The following is a 21,544-nucleotide window of genomic DNA, read 5'->3' as shown; positions in this document are numbered from 1 at the left end:
AATAAAATAAATGGTTCATTGGTGGTGGGGAGTTAAGATGATCTGAAATCATATGAAACACTTTTAGCACTGCCTCTGATCTGGCGGACTCACTAAACACAAATGCTTGTAGTTAGTTTGTAAATTATATCTGAGTGTTGGAGTGTGCCCCTGGCTATCAGCAAATACATTTGGTTTGCTTAATATAAGGAATTTGAAATGGTTTACACTTGTACTTTTACTTTTGATACTTAAGTACATTTGAGATATTCCATTTACTTTTGATACTTCAGTATATTTAAAACCAAATACTTTTAGACTTTTACTCAAGTATTATTTCACTGGGTGACTCTCACTTTTACTTGTCATTTTCTATTAAGGTATCTTTACTTTTACTCAAGTATGACTATATAGTACTTTTTCCACCACTGAGGCAAGCAGATCAGAGATGTCAAGGTGGCACCCAAGCATATGCCATGTGTATATGTGCCACATACAAATACGTATGGTCATATATTTGATATTTTATTTCATTTGTTATCTGATGGAGCCATCCCTTGTATCATTTTCTAGGCCTCCCAGGTATTTGCATTTAAAGTAAGGTATATGATTACTGCTGCTAGGGGGAGCTGTGACGTCAATGGGGGCGGGGCGTTAGTGAGATCGTGAGAGGTTTCTTCTTCGATCTTGGAGAGTGCCTACTACTGAAAACTAATAACGTTTCTCCGTCTCATCATTTGACCCTATTAATCAAGTTACGTAATGTGCAAAAGTGCAATATGACTCTCAGCACATTGAGGTAACATGGTTAACTACATAGTCCATGAGTTTGGTCACGTTTGAAGGCAATTGAAGGGAGTTTTAACAGAGTGATAAACTGGTTGGTATTTTCCCCATTGTAAGTAATGGAGGTTGGCTAGGTTGCTAATGGTTTACATGTAAGAGAAGGGATCAAGATGGCGTCCTATTTGTTTTATTTTCTATCAAAGACTCAGTTATTTAGTTCAGGTAATATATGTAAATATGTGATGTCACGATAAAATGTGTTGATATTTCTACAAAAATAGCATTAACAGTTCGCTAGCTTGATGCTATCCATATTTAGCTTGGCTAAGCGCTAGCTAGCTTTAGGCTAGTTGATTTCAGTCAACGTCAGCTTACATGTTAGTAGTTTATAATATAATGATTGTAGCACCGTTTAGCACAGGCCTCCAGTAATTTCTAGCTTTTCCCAAATTGACACTGATAGTACAGTGAGTTATATATAATATGAATGTGTAGATGTGTGGTGATAGTATTTTAACCTCAGACCTTTTATTTTTTTGATACTGGAGTATGAAATGTGGAGATGTAATGCAACAATAGAGTTGTAATGGATACCTGGTTTTGAAACCAAAAAGATTAACAAAAGAGAACAGTATTTTAATACATCTTGGAGAATTCCTACTACTGAACACTAGTAACGTTTCTCCGTCTCATCATTTTACCCTGTTAATTCAGGTTTATTATCTGCTGACCACATCCCAGTCCGAGGCGTGTAACATATGTCAACAGGTGTTAAGGACTTGAAAGTTACAGAAATTGAGTCAACTGTAAGGACAAGGGATCACAGCTAAATGAAATCCAACTGATGCCATTGCGTGAAGACACAAACAAGCTGATATTCATTGATTATTTTTGACTGCTGTCATATTAAATATAATTCCATTATTGCTTTTGTGCTGAGTTTCACTATTTATCAAGGCTACTTCTACTTCTGAATCAGTAAGCTTGACTCTGAATCATGTGCAGTGTGACCACTGAGACTTAAACTAACTCAATATGACTCCTGAGATATACAGTTAATCAATTATAGCGTCTTTGAAAATAATCAAAATCAGTCAGTCTGGTCAGAGTGACTCTATAAAGACAGACTGAATCAACAGAGAGAGTTAGAGAGAGCGAGAGGGAGATTGTCTAGAATCAGACTCTTTAAACAGTCTTGGTTTGACCACCAGAGAAAAGAAAGAAAGTAGTTATGAGCTGAACAATATGCCAGTGGAAGGGAGGACAGTACCAGGTAACCCAGTTGTGGTTTGTAACTATTCTGATTTCTCATTGTTGCCAATTGAGTTGCAGTGGAATAGAAACTCAGTGGCACCAGTTATGTGATCCAGACCCCAGATGGTAGGTGTTCTGCCCGTGTGTCATGTTAACATGCTGAAAGGGTATTATATGCGTGACTCTCCAGACAGCTCCTCAGGTGAGCCGGTCCAGCCCGTCTCCAGTGTGTCTGCGGTGGTGCTGAAGCCTGTCTGGGACCTAGAGGAGGATAAGGAGGACGGGTTGGAGTTACTCCATACGTTACAGCAGTGTGAACACAACAAGTTACCCTCTCAAATGGAACATGTGGAGAACAAATCAAACGAATGATCTTATCCTGTTGATAAATAGTTTTCTCAATGTGTTTCAGGACGTTCCAAGTCGCACGGCCATCTTGGAACATGACGTGGATGTGGGGAACGCTGCTCCTATTCGTCAGCATCCGTACCGGGTTAACGCACATAGTCCATCTGTAAATAGCCCACCCAATCTACCTACCTCATCCCTATATTGTTTTATTTACTTTTCTACTCTTTTGCACACCAGTATCTCTACTTGCACATCATCATCTGCTCATTTATCACTCCAGTGTTAATCTGATAAATTGTAATTACTTCTCTACTATGGCCTATTTATTGCCTACCTCCTCACGCCATTTGCACACACTGTATATAGACTTTATTTCTATTGTGTTATTTTTTTTGTTATTTTTTTATTGTGTTTTTCTATGTGTGTTTTTCTCTGCCAGAACCGTCAGCCAGTCCTGAGCTGCTCCTCAGTCCTGAGCTGCCCCTCAGTCCGGAGCTGCCCCTCAGTCCGGAGCTGCCCCTCAGTCCTGTGCTGCCCCTCAGTTCGGAGCTGCCCCTCAGTCCGGAGCTGCCCCTCAGTCCAGTGGGGCCCTTTAGTAGGGTTGCCAGTCCTAGGTCGGTGGCGAGGGTCGCCGCTTTAAAGAGGCCACAGAGGCGGGCGAAGAGGCGCACCAGAACTTTGGTGAAGTGGGGTCCACGTCCCGCGCCAGAACCACCACCATCTATTTCTGTGTTTGGCATGATATGGTTCTCAATCAGAGGCAGCTGTTTATCGTTGTCCCTGATTGAGAACCATATTTAGGTAGCCTGGGTTTCACTGTTGTTTTGTGGGTGTTTGTTTCCTGTGTCAGTCTTTGTGCCACACAGGACTGTTTCATTAATATTCACTTTGTTATTTTATATTGTGTCATGTTCAGTTTATTCTATTAAAACATGGACACTTACCACACTGCGTTTTGGCCCGATCCTTGCAACACCTCTGACGAAGAGGATGAAATCTGCCATTACATTTAGATTCAGCCAAAGCACTACTTGGTAGTGCCACAGTGCTTGTTGCTCCCAACTTTGACAAACCATTTAAGTTGGACGTATACGCTAGTATAGTATAATTTGGTAACGGAATTATGAGTTTTAATCACTTAATAATTCACAAACAAAATATACATCAGAAAAATCACTAGAACTAATTGTTAGCTCCACCATTACTGGTTACTTCTGTGAACTTTCATTATCCCCCCTCCTCACAAAGACAAATGTGAAAATATCTTGAAGTTATGTGGGTTTTTGACAATATTACCAAAACTATTTCGCCAAACACGAATGTAAGTGTTGATAATAGTAGTCAGGGGTCTTTATGTCAACATGATTCTGGTTTTATGTAGTTCTGATATTGGACCTTTTAAGACTTTTTCTGGTGATGTTTTCTAAGATCCCTTTTCCATCTGTTGACCCAGAAATCAAAGCCTTCACTGGTTGAAAAATGTATCTAGAATTACATTTACCAAAAATATACACTCTTAGATTTCATTTGACACCCAATTACACATGCTCCTATGAACGTCATAATTGGTGCGTAAATCAAAATCTAATTTTATTGGTCACAACACATGTAGATGTTATTGCGAGTCTAGTGAAATGTTGGTGCTTCTAGTTCCGACAGTGCAGTATTATCTAAAATGTAATATCTAACAATTTCACAAATACCTAAAAGACAATCCTTTTACATGGAAATGCCCTACTGTACCTCTAGAGATACTATCCATCCCCAAATAGTAATAAAGTGGTTGGACTGGTTGCTACTGGCCTCTCCAGCTTCAGGCTGAATCACACCCATGATGAGAGGAGGTTTACTGGACACACAGGGAGAAACTACAGGCTGAATCACACCCATGATGAGAGGAGGTTTACTGGACACACAGGGAGAAACTACAGGCTGAATCACACCCATGATGAGAGGAGGTTTACTGGACACACAGGGAGAAACTACAGGCTGAATCACACCCATGATGAGAGGAGGTTTACTGGACACACAGGGAGAAACTACAGTCTGAATCACACCCATGATGAGAGGAGGTTTACTGGACACACAGGGAGAAACTACAGGCTGAATCACACCCATGATGAGAGGAGGTTTACTGGACACACAGGGAGAAACTACAGGCTGAATCACACCCATGATGAGAGGAGGTTTACTGGACACACAGGGAGAAACTACAGGCTGAATCACACCCATGATGAGAGGAGGTTTACTGGACACACAGGGAGAAACTACAGTCTGAATCACACCCATGATGAGACTACCTTTAAGGCATAAGGGTTTGGTTAATGTAAGGATTAAGGTTAGTGTTAAGGTTAGGGTCCGTTTTAGGTTTTGGTCAGACGGGCTGTCAATGTGATGTTGGTCAGAAAAGTCAATTTAGTCTTTCCCTTCTCAAACCTGTCCTCCCCCTAACCAGCTCATATCATGTATTCCACCACCAGCACACCTGATTCACTCATCAGAGGTTTGGATGATTAGTTGACCAGTGGTACAAAGTGGACTGGATCTAGGTGAACTATGTGGAGAGTCTTCCAGGGACAGTACAGTACAGACTGAGAAGCTAACAACAGTGTAGTTTACTCAACTCATTCAAACTATCATGACTATTGTTTAGAGAGAAGATCTGCACAAGGGCATAAAGTTTAAGATATAGCAAGAAAGGACAATATGGTGCAAGGTAGCCAAAGTGGAATCAAAAGTCATAGGCCTAATCATCAATCAAATATGAAATATAAAACCCAAATATAATCTACATATAAAGACAACATGTAATCTACATGTGTTATAGAATAGCTCCCTTCTCACATCCCAGGTCATGTTTGGACTGGAACGTGAATACTCAACGGGCTATGCGCATCTCCCCAATAGCCTACAGACAACTTTCCTGAGTGCAATGTCATTAATGTGACCGATATGTACAGTATAATAAGCATAGTGAAGAAGGAAAAGATCCCACCTCTGACGCACAGCAGAGACATCGCTGCAAGAGTCCCTCAATAATTTAAAAACAGTCATTGCGTTTCAATGAATGTCCTCCCCAAACGCTTGTTGCATCGTAAACTATCCTCCCAGTCCCTTGGGATTTCATCGGATGGATGATGCGCCGCTGCCATTTACTTGGATGAGAAGTTGGACGAACGCTCCTCCAGCTCACGATACGAAATGGTGGAGAACTACAGTGTGGTGATGTGTCGTTCACGAACGAACGGCTCTTTTTGAACGGATCTTTTTGTTGAACCTCGGGAACCGAATTGCATCGGTGAAAGAGCCATTCATCTGGCTCTATGATTTGCATACTGCTACAACTGCTTATTGACCTCAGAACAACGTTTTTCTGTAGATAAATTACAACATCATTATCTAAAGGGGGTGAATCCTCACTGCAGAAATAATAAATAGTGGGGAGAGAGTTGTGATTGTATGTTTGTTTGTACAGTTATGGCTCTAATGTTATTATTTTGTGTTCTCACTAAACACCCACATTTGTATTTGTGTGGGAAATGTTTGTAGGCTATGGTTGCTGTTTGTATTTCATTGAACTTTAGGCCCATACAAAGACAAATCACACAACATAGAATTCCAAATAACCTTAGGCAAAAATACACGAAGTAAAAGGCAAGTGAAAATAGTTATAAATGTCTTTATCAATTATGAGTAGCTACACATTATCTACTTTTGGACACTGGTGCGCAGGAGAACCCCTAGCTGTCAATCAAGAAGGCACGGTGAACGGATTATGACGCTCAAGCGTTCCAAATGACGCAACAATACAGCTCCAGACCAGAGAAAGTTAATGCCGAAGTTATCATTCGGTTCAACACTAAAACTGAGGTTTGACACGTGTGATTTGAGGTGAGTCAAATATTTACAAAAGTTTACAATACATTAACCATCCGCTTCGTTATTTCTGTTGCTATCAATCACTCCATCTGTATCTACTCTTCTGTCTGTCGGACTATCTGAATTGTCTGTGTACTGTCTAGCCAGCATATGCCAGAAAGGATCTTTCACATAGGCTCATATTCACAAAGTCTCATAGAAGGAGTGCTGATCAATAATCAGTTTGCTTTTAAATGAAACTGAATACGTTTTGATGGACAGGAGGCGACCTGATCCTAGATCAGCACTCCTACCCTGAAACACTTTGTGAACACAATCCAGGTGTACTGTGATTATGAAGTTGTGATGAGGTATTATTATATTAGTTGTGCTGATGCATGATGGGTTGTAGGCTAGAGCTTGAGGACTCAACTCTGAAGACTGTTTCTGAATTCACTGACCTGGTGAGTAAATGTTGTGTACAATGGCACCATCTAGTGACAGAAACATAGAAACACACATTGTTGCTGAACGAAGGCATCTCTTTATTTTCCAGAAATAAAACTTGTAGACCTTTCCTGCAGGCTCTGAGGAGATGGACAGCTCTTCTTCTTCTGGACGATCTCCGTCTCCTACTGGGACTGTCTTCTTACCCCCTCCTATCATGTGGAACAGTCTGTAAGTCATTCATCACATAACCTAGCTCTGGTACAGGGCATTATGTGCGGCTTGCTGAAGGAAGGCTCAGTGTCTGCAAGCTGTACGTAACGCCCTGGACCAGAGTGACACATTACCCACCTCTGGCCATCATGGACAGTCAACTCATCACATTCACGTACTGTAAGTCACAGTTGTGTGATTTGTGTTATTAAAGACAGTTAAATTGAGCAGAAGTTGAATTGTTATTTTACTATTGTAGTAAATTGTCTGAGTTCACTTCCTAAATAATGTGTTGACATTCCTTTGCTCACAGCTACAAGCAGGCAGAGATGGAGGTTCACTTCCCGAGTGAAGAGAAGAAGACCTATACAGAGAAGGAAGCCCACATGCTTGAGTTGAGGGGGAAGGATCGAACGATCCGAAATCAGAAGAAGGAGATGGACAGACTTCAAGTCTGCCTCTGGGAGGAGGAAAAGAAGAAGAGGAATGGTGGAACGGAGAAGGACAAGATCATTGAACAATTACAGTCTGAGACAGACCATCTCCGAGCCCTTTTAAAAGATGAAAGGAGGAGAAGAAGAGTAGAAAGGGGTATCATGGAAGAGTGGAAGGCTGAGATCTTGAGACTGAGGGAGGCAGAGTGCCAGAGGGAGTCAGAGAGCCAGAGGGAGGCAGAGAGCCAGAGAGATGCAGAGAGACAGAGAGAAGCAGAGAGACAGGGAGAAGCAGAGAGACAGAGGGAGGCAGAGAGAGAGAGGGAAGCAGAGAGACAGAGGGAGGCAGAGAGACAGAAGGAGGCAGAGAGACAGAGAGAAGCAGAGAGACAGAGAGAAGCAGAGAGAGCCACAGAAGCAATGGAACACCAGAGAAAACTGCAGGAGATCCACAGACTCAAACAACTGCTGGATCTACTGATAGTGGACCTACAACTGGCCCACGTAAGACATGTCATTGTTATTATTAAAAGGCAGTGTATATTTACCCAGCTGAAAATGAATAGTGGCAGACAGCGGTACGCTAACCCAATGTTAACTTTTATTCCTTTCCTTAACCCTTACCTTAACCTCACTGAAACTATACCTAACCTTTACCTTAACCCAACCCTAGGTCCTGAACCTAACCTTCATTTATCTCAACCCCTATGCCTTTCTTCTGCCGGTTGAATATCCACTTCCTTATTAACGTCATTACTGTTGTTGTTGTTGATAACTGTATCTGTGCAGGTTGTAAATAACTGCATTAGTGAAACATCATTTGTAGGAGTAATTTCTACAAGCATAAACATCAGAGGCAACATTGTTGTAACATCACACAAATTGTAACAGGAATTTCTCAAACCCCTAACTGAATGGGCAAGAAGGTTGTGTGTTTGTATTTGTACACATTTTGGACATAATTGATTCCATAAAATGTCTCATAATTTTTTCAAACCATGTCAATACATTAATTGACAATGAATTGTCCAGATGAATTGATCAACATGACCCTGCTATTGATGTTGTCCAGTGTTTTAATTAATTAGTTAGCTCTAGGTTGCATTTCTGTGTATCATTCTCTGCAAATCCTTTGAAAGTATGTCTTGGTAATAGATTATCACTAATTTTACCTTTTAAAATGAAGCAAGAGATTGAGAGTTTGAGGCTATGGCAGAAAGTCATGGAGGAGCAGCGACCAAGACTGGCCTGGAACAACAAACCTATTGAAACAGGAAGAGAGAGGGAAAGAAAGAGGGAAAGGGAGAGAAAAGCAGAATTGGAAAGACAAGAAATGAAGAAGAAAGTGGAACAGGCAGAAGAAACGATAAAAGCGTTAGAACGAGAGATTGAGAGATTGAAAGAGATTGAGAAGGAAATCAAATTTGAAAGAGAAAGAGACATGCGTATTGCAGAGAATGAGAAAGTCAAACTGGTTAACGAAAAGGTAAAAGAGTTAGAGAGAGAGGTTGAGAGACTGAAAGAAGATATGACAACAAAAGAGATTCAATACAAAATCAAATTTGAAAGAGCGAAAGAAGTGTTTAGAAGACAGAATGAGAGAGTGAAACAGGTTAACCAAAATGTACTAGTGTTAGACAGAGAGGTTGTGAGAATGAAAGAAGAGATTAGATTGAAAGACGAGACTGAACCAGAGAGAACATTTGATAGAGACAGAGAGAGAGGAAATGATTGGAGACAATGTGAAGAGGAGATGAAAAAGAGAGTGGAGAGAGAGATGGAGCTGGAGACAGCCCTCATCAATGACAAAAAGACGTCTGAATTGGAGGAAGTCTTCAAGAAAATCAAGGAACAGCGGATTGAATTAGAAAATATGGAAACAGACAAATATAAATGGAAACAGAACCAAATGGACATGGAGGAGAAGATGGAGGGTGAGCACAACAAACAGAAAGAGGTAGAAAGAAAGAGAATGGAGAAAATACCAAAACAGAGACAAGAAGAAGATGAGAAGAAGAAGGAGATGGAGAGAGAAGAAGAAGAGGAGAGACGCAAACAGAAGCACATAGAGATGGAAGAGGAAGAAAGAGAGGGGGAGAAAGAGAGACAGAGAGACATCAAAAGAAAGATCATGGAAAAGAGACAAAAACATATCGAAAGAGAAGAAGAGAGACAGAAAGTGATTGAAAGAGATCGTGAAGAAGAAAGATGTAAACAGAAGCAAATAGAGATGGAAGAGGAAGAAAGGGAGAGGGAGAAAGATAGACAGAGAGAGATCAAAAGGAAGATAATGGAAAAGAGACATAAAAATATGGAAAGAGAAGAGAGACAGAGAGAGATTGAAAGAGATCGTGAAGAAGAAAGATGTAAACAGAAGCAAATAGAGATGGAAGAGGAAGAAAGGGAGAGGGAGAAAGATAGACAGAGAGAGATCAAAAGGAAGATAATTGAAAAGAGACATAAAAATATGGAAAGAGAAGAGAGACAGAGAGAGATTGAAAGAAAGATAATGGAAAAGAGACAAAAACAAATCGAAAGAGAAGAAGAGAGACAGAAAGAGATTGAAAGAGAGCATGAAGAAGAACTATTTGAACAGAAGCAAAAAGAGATGGAAGAGGAAGAACGAGAGAGGGAGAAAGAGAGACAGAGAGAGATCAAAAGAAAGATAATGGAAAAGAGACAAAAACATATCGAAAGAGAAGAAGAGAGACAGAAAGAGATTGAAAGAGATCGTGAAGAAGAAAGATGTAAACAGAAGCAAATAGAGATGGAAGAGGAAGAAAGAGAGAGGGAGAAAGAGAGACAGAGAGAGATTGAAGAAGAAAGATGTCAACAGAAGCAAATAGAGATGGAAGAGGAAGAACGAGAGAGGGAGAAAGAGAGACAGAGACAGAAAAATATGGAAAGAGAAGAAGAGAGACAGAGAGAGATTGAAAGAGAGAATGAAGAAGAAAAATGTAAACAGAAGCAAATTGAGATGGAAGAGGTAGAACGAGAAGAAGAAAGACAGAGAGAGATTGAAAGAGAAGAAGAGGAGAGACGCAAACAGAAGCACATAGAGATGGAAGAGGAAGAAAGAGAGAGGGAGAAAGAGAGACAGAGACAGATCAGAAGACAGAGAATGGAAAAGAGACAAAAACATATCGAAAGAGAAGAGAGACAGAAAGACATTGAAAGAGAGCATGAAGAAGAACTATTTGAACAGAAGCAAAAAGAGATGGAAGAGGAAGAACGAGAGAGGGAGAAAGAGAGACAGAGAGAGATTGTAAGAGAGTATGAAGAAGAAAGATGTCAACAGAAGCAAATAGAGATGGAAGAGGAAGAAAGAGAAGAAGAGAGACAGAGAGCGATCGAAGAGAAAGAAAGACGACAGCAACAAGAGGAGAGAAAGATAATGTTTGAGAGAGATCAAGAAGAAGAAAATATATGGAAACAGAAGCAAATTGACATGGAGAAGGAGGGAAGAGAGGGGGAGAACAAGAGACAGAGAGAGATAGAAGAGATACACAGACGACAACAACAAGAGGAGAGACCGAAACAAATGGAGAAGGAGAAAGAAAGGGAGAAAGACAATGACAATCAGAGAGAGATGGAATTAAAAGATCAGCAACAGAAAGAGATGGAGAAAGAAAAGATGATTATGAGAGAAAGGGAGGAAGCAGGAAGAAGAAAGGAGGGGCAGGAAAATATTTTGGGGGAAATTGAGGGACAGAATGAACTGGAGATAGAACAGGAGAGAGAGATGGAAGAAAAGCAGGAAGTGATTAAGGAAGCAGAGGAAGAGTACAGGGAAAGAGAAGAGAGAGGAAAGGAAGTAAGCATGAAGAAACATGTAGTAGTTAATGTTAAAGCAAAAGCACGGGAAGTCTTCAATAGGCGTAAAGAGAGGAGGTTAGAAGTGTTGAAGGGGGAACGAGAACACATAGAAAGAGGACAACAAATCAGGAGGGAGAAGGAGGAAAGACGGCTGGAGATGGAAAGAAAACAGGAGAGGGCAAGACAACAAGAGGAGCAGGATAAAAAACAAGAGATTGAAATTGCTAGACAGAAAGAAATGTTGAGACTAAGAGAGGAGGAGAGGCAGAGAGAGGAAGAGAGAGAGGAGCAGAGAAAGAGAGCCATTGAAGGCCATTTAGCTTTAATCAGAGAGAGAGAGAAGATTTTAGAGGTAAAGAAAAAAGAGAAGATGGGGGGGCCAGACAGCCAGCAGCTAGAAGCTCCAGAAGAGGCTGAAACATCAGAGCCAACCTCCAAGAACAAGAAAAAGCCAAGCATCTGGAAGAGAATTAAGATGAGGTAAAGAATGTTTAAACATCTATTCATGTTTTACACTGTTAATATATATATATGTTATCACTTTAAAAAGTGACATTATGCAAATGTGAGGGTTTAGTGTACATGCAACACACATGTAAACATATAGATACTTACCTGTCTCTGTGATGTCTTACAGCCTTCCTGACGTGCTGTCTGTCTAGAGCTGGAACTCGATGAAGCCACAGTTCCACTGAGGTTACGTTGGTAATTAAAAGTGTCGCCCAATAATTCCTCCTCCTCTTTAAGTCATCGAGCCACATTTCCTCCTCAAAACATTATAGTCTCCTCAAGCCAGCAAGTATCCTCTTTATCAGGCAACAAACCATCTAAGATCAGTGACCCTCCTCCCCAGAGCAGAGACTCTCATCTGTATCCTAGTTAAATTAATCTCTGATCACCACCTCTACAGTCCTAGAAAATATCCCAAAAATGGAAATGGTTTCAACAGAAGTCCTCCCCTCAGACCAGTGGCTCCACAGACCAGAGTTTCTCATCTTTATTCAAGTTGAATGCAACTCTGATCATTTCCACCACCTCTCCTGTTAAGGGGAGGTGCTGAAAAGGAGGTCTGGGAGGAGGTCTGCAGGTAGCCTGGACCGGACCGGTAGCAGCTAAGTTGCTGGCTCCATCCCCGGGCAGAGCTGCTCAAGTCAGGCCAGTGATGTTTGATGATGTCATTTTTGTTAGCAAAGTTTTACTCTTTAATAAAAGCATTTAGTAAAAAAGCAATATTGTTGTTACGGTGTGGATTGTTTTGTTATTTATTAGAATTGAAACATCCAGTAGTCATGGTAGATGTTAGACTTTCAATGAGACACCTAACATTCCATCAGTTTGATACAATGTGTGACATGTTATATTAGAGAGGAGTCCTCTATACACATCTATTTTAGACCATAGGAGAAATATCAGATTGAAATAGCTTCTCTAAGAATCTGAGGAGAGAGCAACAGTAGATGCATCGTTAGCTCTCCCACCTCCAGTTCAGTACTCGGGTCATTCCACCAATTGAGTACCTTTTGGGGAGTGTAACTTTTATTTCACCTAATTCTAATATTTTGTCATAAATAGCACATGTTCAACTTAATAAAAAACATGTTTTCCCATCTCAAAAGTAACAAATACATACTATAGTAAGTGCCTATTAAGTGCCAAATAAAGTGACAGGGTTGACTGTAACAGAGTTGACTATTTAATCTAGAATCAACCATAGATCCCCATGTGACAGGGGGAATGGAATGCAAGCTTACCAAACACATGTAAATAGTTTAAACATTTCTAGACTGTCTATCTATTGGTAACAGGGTTGGTGTGTTATAATTCACCCACCCAGTGGTGATTGCAGCATGTACATCTTGGTGGGGAAAACTCCCCCAAAATGTTTTAGATGAATGCCAGCAAAGCCACTACACAACACAACACTAAACAATACATTAATTGCACTATAACTTTAACAAACGGTGCCCACAAACTGTTAGGGTCGACATAAAGCTGTCCCAACAGCAGAGCTTTCTTTTCAGCACCATGGAGAGAATCCTTTAAAAAACATAGCTGGTATGGCTGACTTGCTTAAACAAATGTGGTTTCTACTGACACTTGAGATGTACTATGGCACAAGGGACAACGAGTGGATAAGAGGCAATACGTAATATTGATGAAGACATTAATGAACGATCTAGGATGGACGTAGTCAATATAACCATGTGTTCAGCACTTTTGAAATGTACAGCGACAGAATTTTGAACATGGGCCATTCTTACAGTATTTTCCCTGTACACCAAGTCATAACTGCATATAAGCAGACAATGAAAGCTCATACAATATCTGATGATTACATTTCTCTAAAATGGGCTGTAGTCTACATGTGCATCATCAAGTCAGAGCAGTAGGCTAAGTTATGAGAGGGGAAAGTGACAACATTATTAGGGTGAGGCACATGGGCTCCTAACAGCTTACTACACAACATACACTTAGTACTACTTTCTTATCTACAGTATACACATCTCCCTGGCATATTACATCATTTATAGAGCAGCAGTCAATACATTGTTGGACTCACCTTGTTGTGCTCACTTGAACAGGAAGGTGTATCGGCAGTTTGTCATCAAAATTTGTCATCAAAGTCTGTCATTCTCTGGATTTATGGTTCTTTCAAGACAACTGGGAACTCGGAAAAAACAAGGTTGAATCATGACGTCAGTGATCTTCAGGTCAGAGCACAAGAAAGAGGCCCGAGTTCCCGACTTGGATTTCTGAGTTGGATGGCCATTCAAAACCTGTTTTCCCAGTCAGAGTTCCCAGTTGTCTTGAACTCACTGAAGTCTAAGAGTTCCCAGTCAGAGTTCCCAGTTGTCTTGAACTCACTGAAGTCTAAGAGTTCCCAGTCAGAGTTCCCAGTTGTCTTGAACTCACTGAAGTCTAAGATTTCACAGTTCCGAGTTTCCAGTTGTTTTGGATGTGGCAGGAGTCATGTTGAATAGTAGGCTAGTGATTGATTTGTTAAGCTTGAAGTTAGCCACTGATTCCTTCCAAACCACTCATTGCTGAATTTGCGATTTCCAACTTTTTGTTTTTATTTGGAAAGGTTGATGAGCACTGATACTTTTAATCTAAAATGTCTCTTCATATGACAAGGATTGAAAAGGATTTGCCAGTAGATTGTTGACTGGATGCATGATGATGACTGCTAGCTTGGTAGCTATGATTTTGAAAATGTGATGTTGAACCAATCACGGCGCAACCAGAGAACATAACCAACCCCTACGCTCCGTATTTCTCGCTGGCTGCCCCACCACCACAGAAAGCACTAAGCTGGGCTGAAACACCTGCATTTATGAGCTGCCTTCCTCAAGAAAGTAAAAAAGAGAAGGTGTCTGTATGCAGCTTTATTAACTCAATGATTTTTTTTTAAAGTAGACATTGTTTGCAAACTGATATGTGACACATATTAATACCAAAATAACATGCAAAGCAGGCAACATATATATATATATTGTTGTTAAACACGCGGGGCTCAAAACGGGTGTGGCTCTGCCCCACCTGCCCTAAATGACGGCTCACCACTGACAACACTATAATCAAAGATGATTCTATGATGAATACATTATTATTAAAAGATGAGCTCACCCTTTTTATTGGTCAATCAAAATGTAATGATTTAATCATACAGTGTTTTACAGTGGTGAACTTAGCTCTATAATAAAGATTCAGATACCAATACCTTCTCAACGACATGACAGAGATCTCAAACAAATTTCACACTGTTAAGAGACCTCTTTTCTCGAATGCAATTAGTTACATTATTTTAAAGTTCTATAAAATCTACTAAAAGTAAAACAAGTTACTTTACATAAAAATACTTTTAAAAATCTATATCTTCCACCCCATTAGACTTTCATGAAAACAACCAACCAAACTTACCTACCACATTGGTTCAGGGATGTCATGCCTCCAATCAACAGTAATGTGTGTATTTGTTGACTTTGGATACTTTTTTACAAACATTCATTAAATTTGCATGAATACTACTTTAAAATGTCAATAGATTCCACCCCATGTGACATTCATGAGTAAAACTAACTGTGATTGGTTCAGGGACCTCATCCCTGCAATCAGTAGCAATTACTTTTGTATTTCTTGACTTTGGTGATATTCTATCAACTTAAATTGACTTTACAGTAAAGATACTTTCTTAAAACGTCAATAGCTTCCACCCCATATTACTGTAATGAATACAAACAACTGTCATTGGTTCAGGAACCTCATCCCACTAATAAACGTCAATAGCTTCCACCCCATATTACTGTAATGAATACAAACAACTGTCATTGGTTCAGGAACCTCATCCCACTAATAAACGTCAATAGCTTCCACCCCATATTACTTTAATGAATACAAACAACTGTCATTGGTTCAGGAACCTCATCCCACTAATAAACGTCAATAGCTTCCACCCCATATTACTGTAATGAATACAAACAACTATCATTGGTTCAGGAACCTCATCCCACTAATAAACGTCAATAGCTTCCACCCCATATTACTGTAATGAATACAAACAACTGTCATTGGTTCAGGAACCTCATCCCACTAATAAACGTCAATAGCTTCCACCCCATATTACTTTAATGAATACAAACAACTGTCATTGGTTCAGGAACCTCATCCCACTAATAAACGTCAATAGCTTCCACCCCATATTACTGTAATGAATACAAACAACTATCATTGGTTCAGGAACCTCATCCCACTAATAAACGTCAATAGCTTCCACCCCATATTACTTTAATGAATACAAACAACTGTCATTGGTTCAGGAACCTCATCCCACTAATAAACGTCAATAGCTTCCACCCCATATTACTTTAATGAATACAAACAACTATCATTGGTTCAGGAACCTCATCCCACTAATAAACGTCAATTATTTTTTTAATGAATTTGAATTGACTTTACCTGAAAAATGCTTCCCTAAAACTTCAGATATTGGTTCACAGACCTCTTCCCTCCAATCCACGGTAATTACGTTTGGACTTTTGGACATTACAAATGAAGTCAAATTGAAAACATTATTGGTGTTGTTGAATTAGGTTTTCATAATAGCAAGCTAGGACTGATGGTTTGGTTATCTAAACTAGGCAGTATGTTTGTTTGTTACCAAGGCAACTACTGTAGCTATCTAGTAAACTTGCTAGCTACTTCAATGGATGTTGAACACATTTCTACCGGCAAATGTGTTAAATTATAGCCATGGTATAAAAGGGATAATCAACTCAGGGCTTTATGGTTCTCTGGAAAATAATGCAAGTCTCTGGAAGGTCAGTTCCACAGTGTTCATTATTTACCATAGAACTCATAGTCCCTCGTTGATTATCCCTTACATCACTTTATGAGCTGGATTTGCCTTTCTTTGCAACAGTGGAAGCTGCTGAGGAGACGACGGCTCATAATAATGGTTGAAATGGAGTCAATGGAGTGGTATCAACCACATTAAAGATGTGGTTTCCATGTGTTTGATACTACTCAATTGACTTCATTCCAGACATTATTATGAGTTGTCTTCCCCTCAGCAGCCTCCACTGCTTTGCAATTAGTTTGTTTGTTTTCAGTTGTTAGCATTCAGCTAACAGCGTCTATGTGAATTTGCTATCAGTTTGTGCTAATTTGTTAGCATTCTGGAAATAGAGGGCAATAGGTTTTTCTTGTGTTTTTAGCACCCACTCATGTGCTATGCCGGTAATACTGTAAATCCCGGTATGAGAGAAGGATGGTATGACAATATGAACATCTGGATACCGCCCAACCCTAATCACCACAACTACCACACCTACCTACCACAACTACCACACCTACTTATCCCAACTACCACATCTACCTACCACAACTACCGCCCCTATGTACCACAACCACCACACCAACCTACCAAAACTAACACACTTACCACACCTATCATCACCACAACTACAAAACCTACCATCACCAAACCTACCTAGCACAACCACCACACATATGTACCACAACTACCCCACCTACCAAACACAACTACCAAACCTACCTACCACAACTACCCCACCTACCAAACACAACTATCAAACCTACCTACCACAACTACCACATCGACCTACCACAACTATCCTACCCACCATCAATATACCTACAATCCACCAACACCACAACTATCACATCTACGATCAGCAAACTTACCACACCTACCAAACCTACCACAACTACCTACCCAAACTACCACACCTATAATCACCAAACCTACCAAACTTACCTACCATCACCACTTCTCTCACACCTACATCACAAAACCTAACACACCTACCATACCTACCTTCACCAAACCATCCATCACCACACCTATCACACCTACAATCACTACACATACCATCCTACATACCAATACCACACCTAGCACATCTACCATCACCATACCATAATTACTTCACCACACCTACCATCAGACCTGCCATCACCACACATACCATCATCGCATCTACCATAACCACACCTACCATCACAACACCTCCCGTCATCACACCTACCATCATCACATCTACCATAACCACACCTACCACACCTACCATCACCACATCTACCATAATCACACCTACCATACCTACCTTCACCACACCTACAACCACTCCACTTACCATTACACCTACCATCCCGACACTTATCACACCTACCATCCCTACCACCACACCTACCATTATAAATGTGGATAGGTATGCTGCTTCATTCAATGATGACGGTATTGTAGAAGGTAGATACAGGAGTAGCCTATAGTCTACAATAATCACGTCATTGAATGTACTATAGTATAATTTATTTAATTGTTGAATGAAATTGTAAATAGGCTCCTTCATTCAGTGAATACTGGATGTCTTTCTATCTCTGGGAGGATGTTAATGAAGGATTTTCAGCTGTTGAACTATGGGAATGTCCAACAAATGTCTAAATCTTTCTTTCTTTTAGTCAACAAGTGATGAGCCAGATCAACCAATCAATGTCACTGCAGCTGTTCTACCCACCACCCCCACTGCTCTTCCTCCACCACCAACCTCATCCTCTTCTCCTGTTCAACTCATTTGTCGCCCCACTAGAAAGGACTGTACATACAGTTGAAGTCAGAAGTTTACATACACTTAGGTTGGAGTCATTAAACGTTATGAACTGAGAGAAAACAGGACTTACCTTTGTTGATGATCTTATAGCCCTCCTCAGCCTCTCTCTGATATGTTCTCTCTGTCTTTTTGAGGTTCCTCTTCTCCCACTTCTTAGTCACCCAGGCCACAGCTCTCCTTCGGATACTTTTATAGGGTGGAACAAGGTCTATGGTCTAAAATAGATGTGTACAGTTGACTCCTCTGTAATATAACATGTCCTTTGTCATTTTTATTAGGATCCCCATTGAATTTGCCTGTCTGGTTTGGTGGTTATGTGTGTTGCTAGTATATACTAACTGGCCTAAAAAAATACGTCATGAAAAAAATATATAACATTCCTAAAATAATCAGAAGACTGAATAGTAATTTGTTTTCAACGTCAGGCCATGAGAGATTCTGATGCATTTGGATAATATTCATACGGTTAGAGCAATGAAGAGCTAATCTACCAGCCCTGGTTAGAGCAATGAAGAGCTAATCTACCAGCCCTGGTTAGAGCAATGAAGAGCTAATCTACCAGCCCTGTTTAGAGCAATGAAGAGCTAATCTACCAGCCCTGGTTAGAGCAATGAAGAGCTAATCTACCAGCCCTGGTTAGAGCAATGAAGAGCTAATCTACCAGCCCTGGTTAGAGCAATGAAGAGCTAATCTACCAGCCCTGGTTAGAGCAATGAAGAGCTAATCTACCAGCCCTGGTTAGAGCAATGAAGAGCTAATCTACCAGCCCTGGTTAGAGCAATGAAGAGCTAATCTACCAGCCCTGGTTAGATCAATGAAGAGCTAATCTACCAGCCCTGGTTAGAGCAATGAAGAGCTAATCTACCAGCCCTGGTTAGAGCAATGAAGAGCTAATCTACCAGCCCTGGTTAGAGCAATGAAGAGCTAATCTACCAGCCCTGGTTAGAGCAATGAAGAGCTAATCTACTAGCCCTGGTTAGAGCAATGAAGAGCTAATCTACCAGCCCTGGTTAGAGCAATGAAGAGCTAATCTACCAGCCCTGGTTAGAGCAATGAAGAGCTAATCTACCAGCCCTGGTTAGAGCAATGAAGAGCTAATCTACCAGCCCTGGTTAGAGCAATGAAGAGCTAATCAACCAGCCCTGGTTAGAGCAATGAAGAGCTAATCAACCAGCCCTGGTTAGAGCAATGAAGAGCTAATCTACCAGCCCTGGTTAGAGCAATGAAGAGCTAATCTACCAGCCCTGGTTAGAGCAATGAAGAGCTAATCTACCAGCCCTGTTTAGAGCAATGAAGAGCTAATCTACCAGCCCTGTTTAGAGCAATGAAGAGCTAATCTACCAGCCCTGGTTAGAGCAATGAAGAGCTAATCTACCAGCCCTGGTTAGAGCAATGAAGAGCTAATCTACCAGCCCTGGTTAGAGCAATGAAGAGCTAATCTACCAGCCCTGGTTAGAGCAATGAAGAGCTAATCTACCAGCCCTGGTTAGAGCAATGAAGAGCTAATCTACCAGCCCTGGTTAGAGCAATGAAGAGCTAATCTACCAGCCCTGGTTAGAGCAATGAAGAGGTAATCTACCAGCCCTGGTTAGAGCAATGAAGAGCTAATCTACCAGCCCTGGTTAGAGCAATGAAGAGCTAATCTACCAGCCCTGGTTAGAGCAATGAAGAGCTAATCTACCAGCCCTGGTTAGAGCAATGAAGAGCTAATCTACCAGCCCTGGTTAGAGCAATGAAGAGCTAATCTACCAGCCCTGGTTAGAGCAATGAAGAGCTAATCTACCAGCCCTGGTTAGAGCAATGAAGAGCTAATCTACCAGCCCTGGTTAGAGCAATGAAGAGCTAATCTACCAGCCCTGTTTAGAGCAATGAAGAGCTAATCTACCAGCCCTGGTTAGAGCAATGAAGAGCTAATCTACCAGCCCTGGTTAGAGCAATGAAGAGCTAATCTACCAGCCCTGGTTAAAGCAATGAAGAGCTAATCTACCAGCCCTGGTTAGAGCAATGAAGAGCTAATCTACCAGCCCTGGTTAGAGCAATGAAGAGCTAATCTACCAGCCCTGGTTAGAGCAATGAAGAGCTAATCTACCAGCCCTGGTTAGAGCAATGAAGAGCTAATCTACCAGCCCTGGTTAGAGCAATGAAGAGCTAATCTACCAGCCCTGTTTAGAACAATGAAGAGCTAATCTACCAGCCCTGGTTAGAGCAATGAAGAGCTAATCTACCAGCCCTGTTTAGAGCAATGAAGAGCTAATCTACCAGCCCTGTTTTGAGCAATGAAGAGCTAATCTACCAGCCCTGGTTAGAGCAATGAAGAGCTAATCTACCAGCCCTGGTTAGAGCAATGAAGAGCTAATCTACCAGCCCTGGTTAGAGCAATGAAGAGCTAATCTACCAGCCCTGGTTAGATCAATGAAGAGCTAATCTACCAGCCCTGTTTAGAGCAATGAAGAGCTAATCTACCAGCCCTGTTTAGAGCAATGAAGAGCTAATCTACCAGCCCTGTTTAGAGCAATGAAGAGCTAATCTACCAGCCCTGGTTAGAGCAATGAAGAGCTAATCTACCAGCCCTGGTTAGAGCAATGAAGAGCTAATCTACCAGCCCTGGTTAGAGCAATGAAGAGCTAATCTACCAGCCCTGGTTAGAGCAATGAAGAGCTAATCTACCAGCCCTGGTTAGAGCAATGAAGAGCTAATCTACCAGCCCTGGTTAGAGCAATGAAGAGCTAATCTACCAGCCCTGGTTAGAGCAATGAAGAGCTAATCTACCAGCCCTGTTTAGAGCAATGAAGAGCTAATCTACCAGCCCTGGTTAGAGCAATGAAGAGCTAATCTACCAGCCCTGTTTAGAGCAATGAAGAGCTAATCTACCAGCCCTGTTTAGAGCAATGAAGAGCTAATCTACCAGCCCTGTTTAGAGCAATGAAGAGCTAATCTACCAGCCCTGTTTAGAGCAATGAAGAGGTAATCTACCAGCCCTGTTTAGAGCAATGAAGAGCTAATCTACCAGCCCTGGTTAGAGCAATGAAGAGCTAATCTACCAGCCCTGTTTAGAGCAATGAAGAGCTAATCTACCAGCCCTGTTTAGAGCAATGAAGAGCTAATCTACCAGCCCTGGTTAGAGCAATGAAGAGCTAATCTACCAGCCCTGGTTAGAGCAATGAAGAGCTAATCTACCAGCCCTGGTTAGAGCAATGAAGAGCTAATCTACCAGCCCTGGTTAGAGCAATGAAGAGCTAATCTACCAGCCCTGTTTAGAGCAATGAAGAGCTAATC

General features: G+C 41.0%; 1 protein-coding gene and 1 long non-coding RNA gene across 2 annotated transcripts; both read left to right on the top strand.

Moving 5' to 3' along the window:
• The first annotated feature begins 609 nt into the window (after window positions 1-609).
• On the top strand, window positions 610-3,316 carry LOC116363036 (uncharacterized). The gene is made up of 2 exons (XR_004207807.1): window positions 610-2,533; window positions 2,810-3,316. It is a non-coding gene; the product is annotated as an uncharacterized LOC116363036 (long non-coding RNA).
• Window positions 3,317-6,508: 3,192 nt separating this feature from the next.
• On the top strand, window positions 6,509-17,869 carry LOC116361853 (histidine-rich protein PFHRP-II). Its single transcript, XM_031816172.1, has 3 exons — window positions 6,509-6,906; window positions 7,202-7,595; window positions 17,606-17,869. The coding sequence occupies exons 1-3, from the start codon at window positions 6,824-6,826 to the stop codon at window positions 17,867-17,869; spliced, it is 741 nt and encodes a 246-aa protein (XP_031672032.1). The 5' UTR covers window positions 6,509-6,823.
• The last annotated feature ends 3,675 nt before the right edge of the window (window positions 17,870-21,544 follow it).

This window comes from Oncorhynchus kisutch, linkage group LG3 (genome assembly GCF_002021735.2).
Source record: "Oncorhynchus kisutch isolate 150728-3 linkage group LG3, Okis_V2, whole genome shotgun sequence".
Taxonomy (NCBI): Eukaryota; Metazoa; Chordata; class Actinopteri; order Salmoniformes; family Salmonidae; genus Oncorhynchus; species Oncorhynchus kisutch.
Note: the sequence above shows the minus strand (reverse complement) of the source record. Positions and strands in the feature narration are given on the sequence as shown.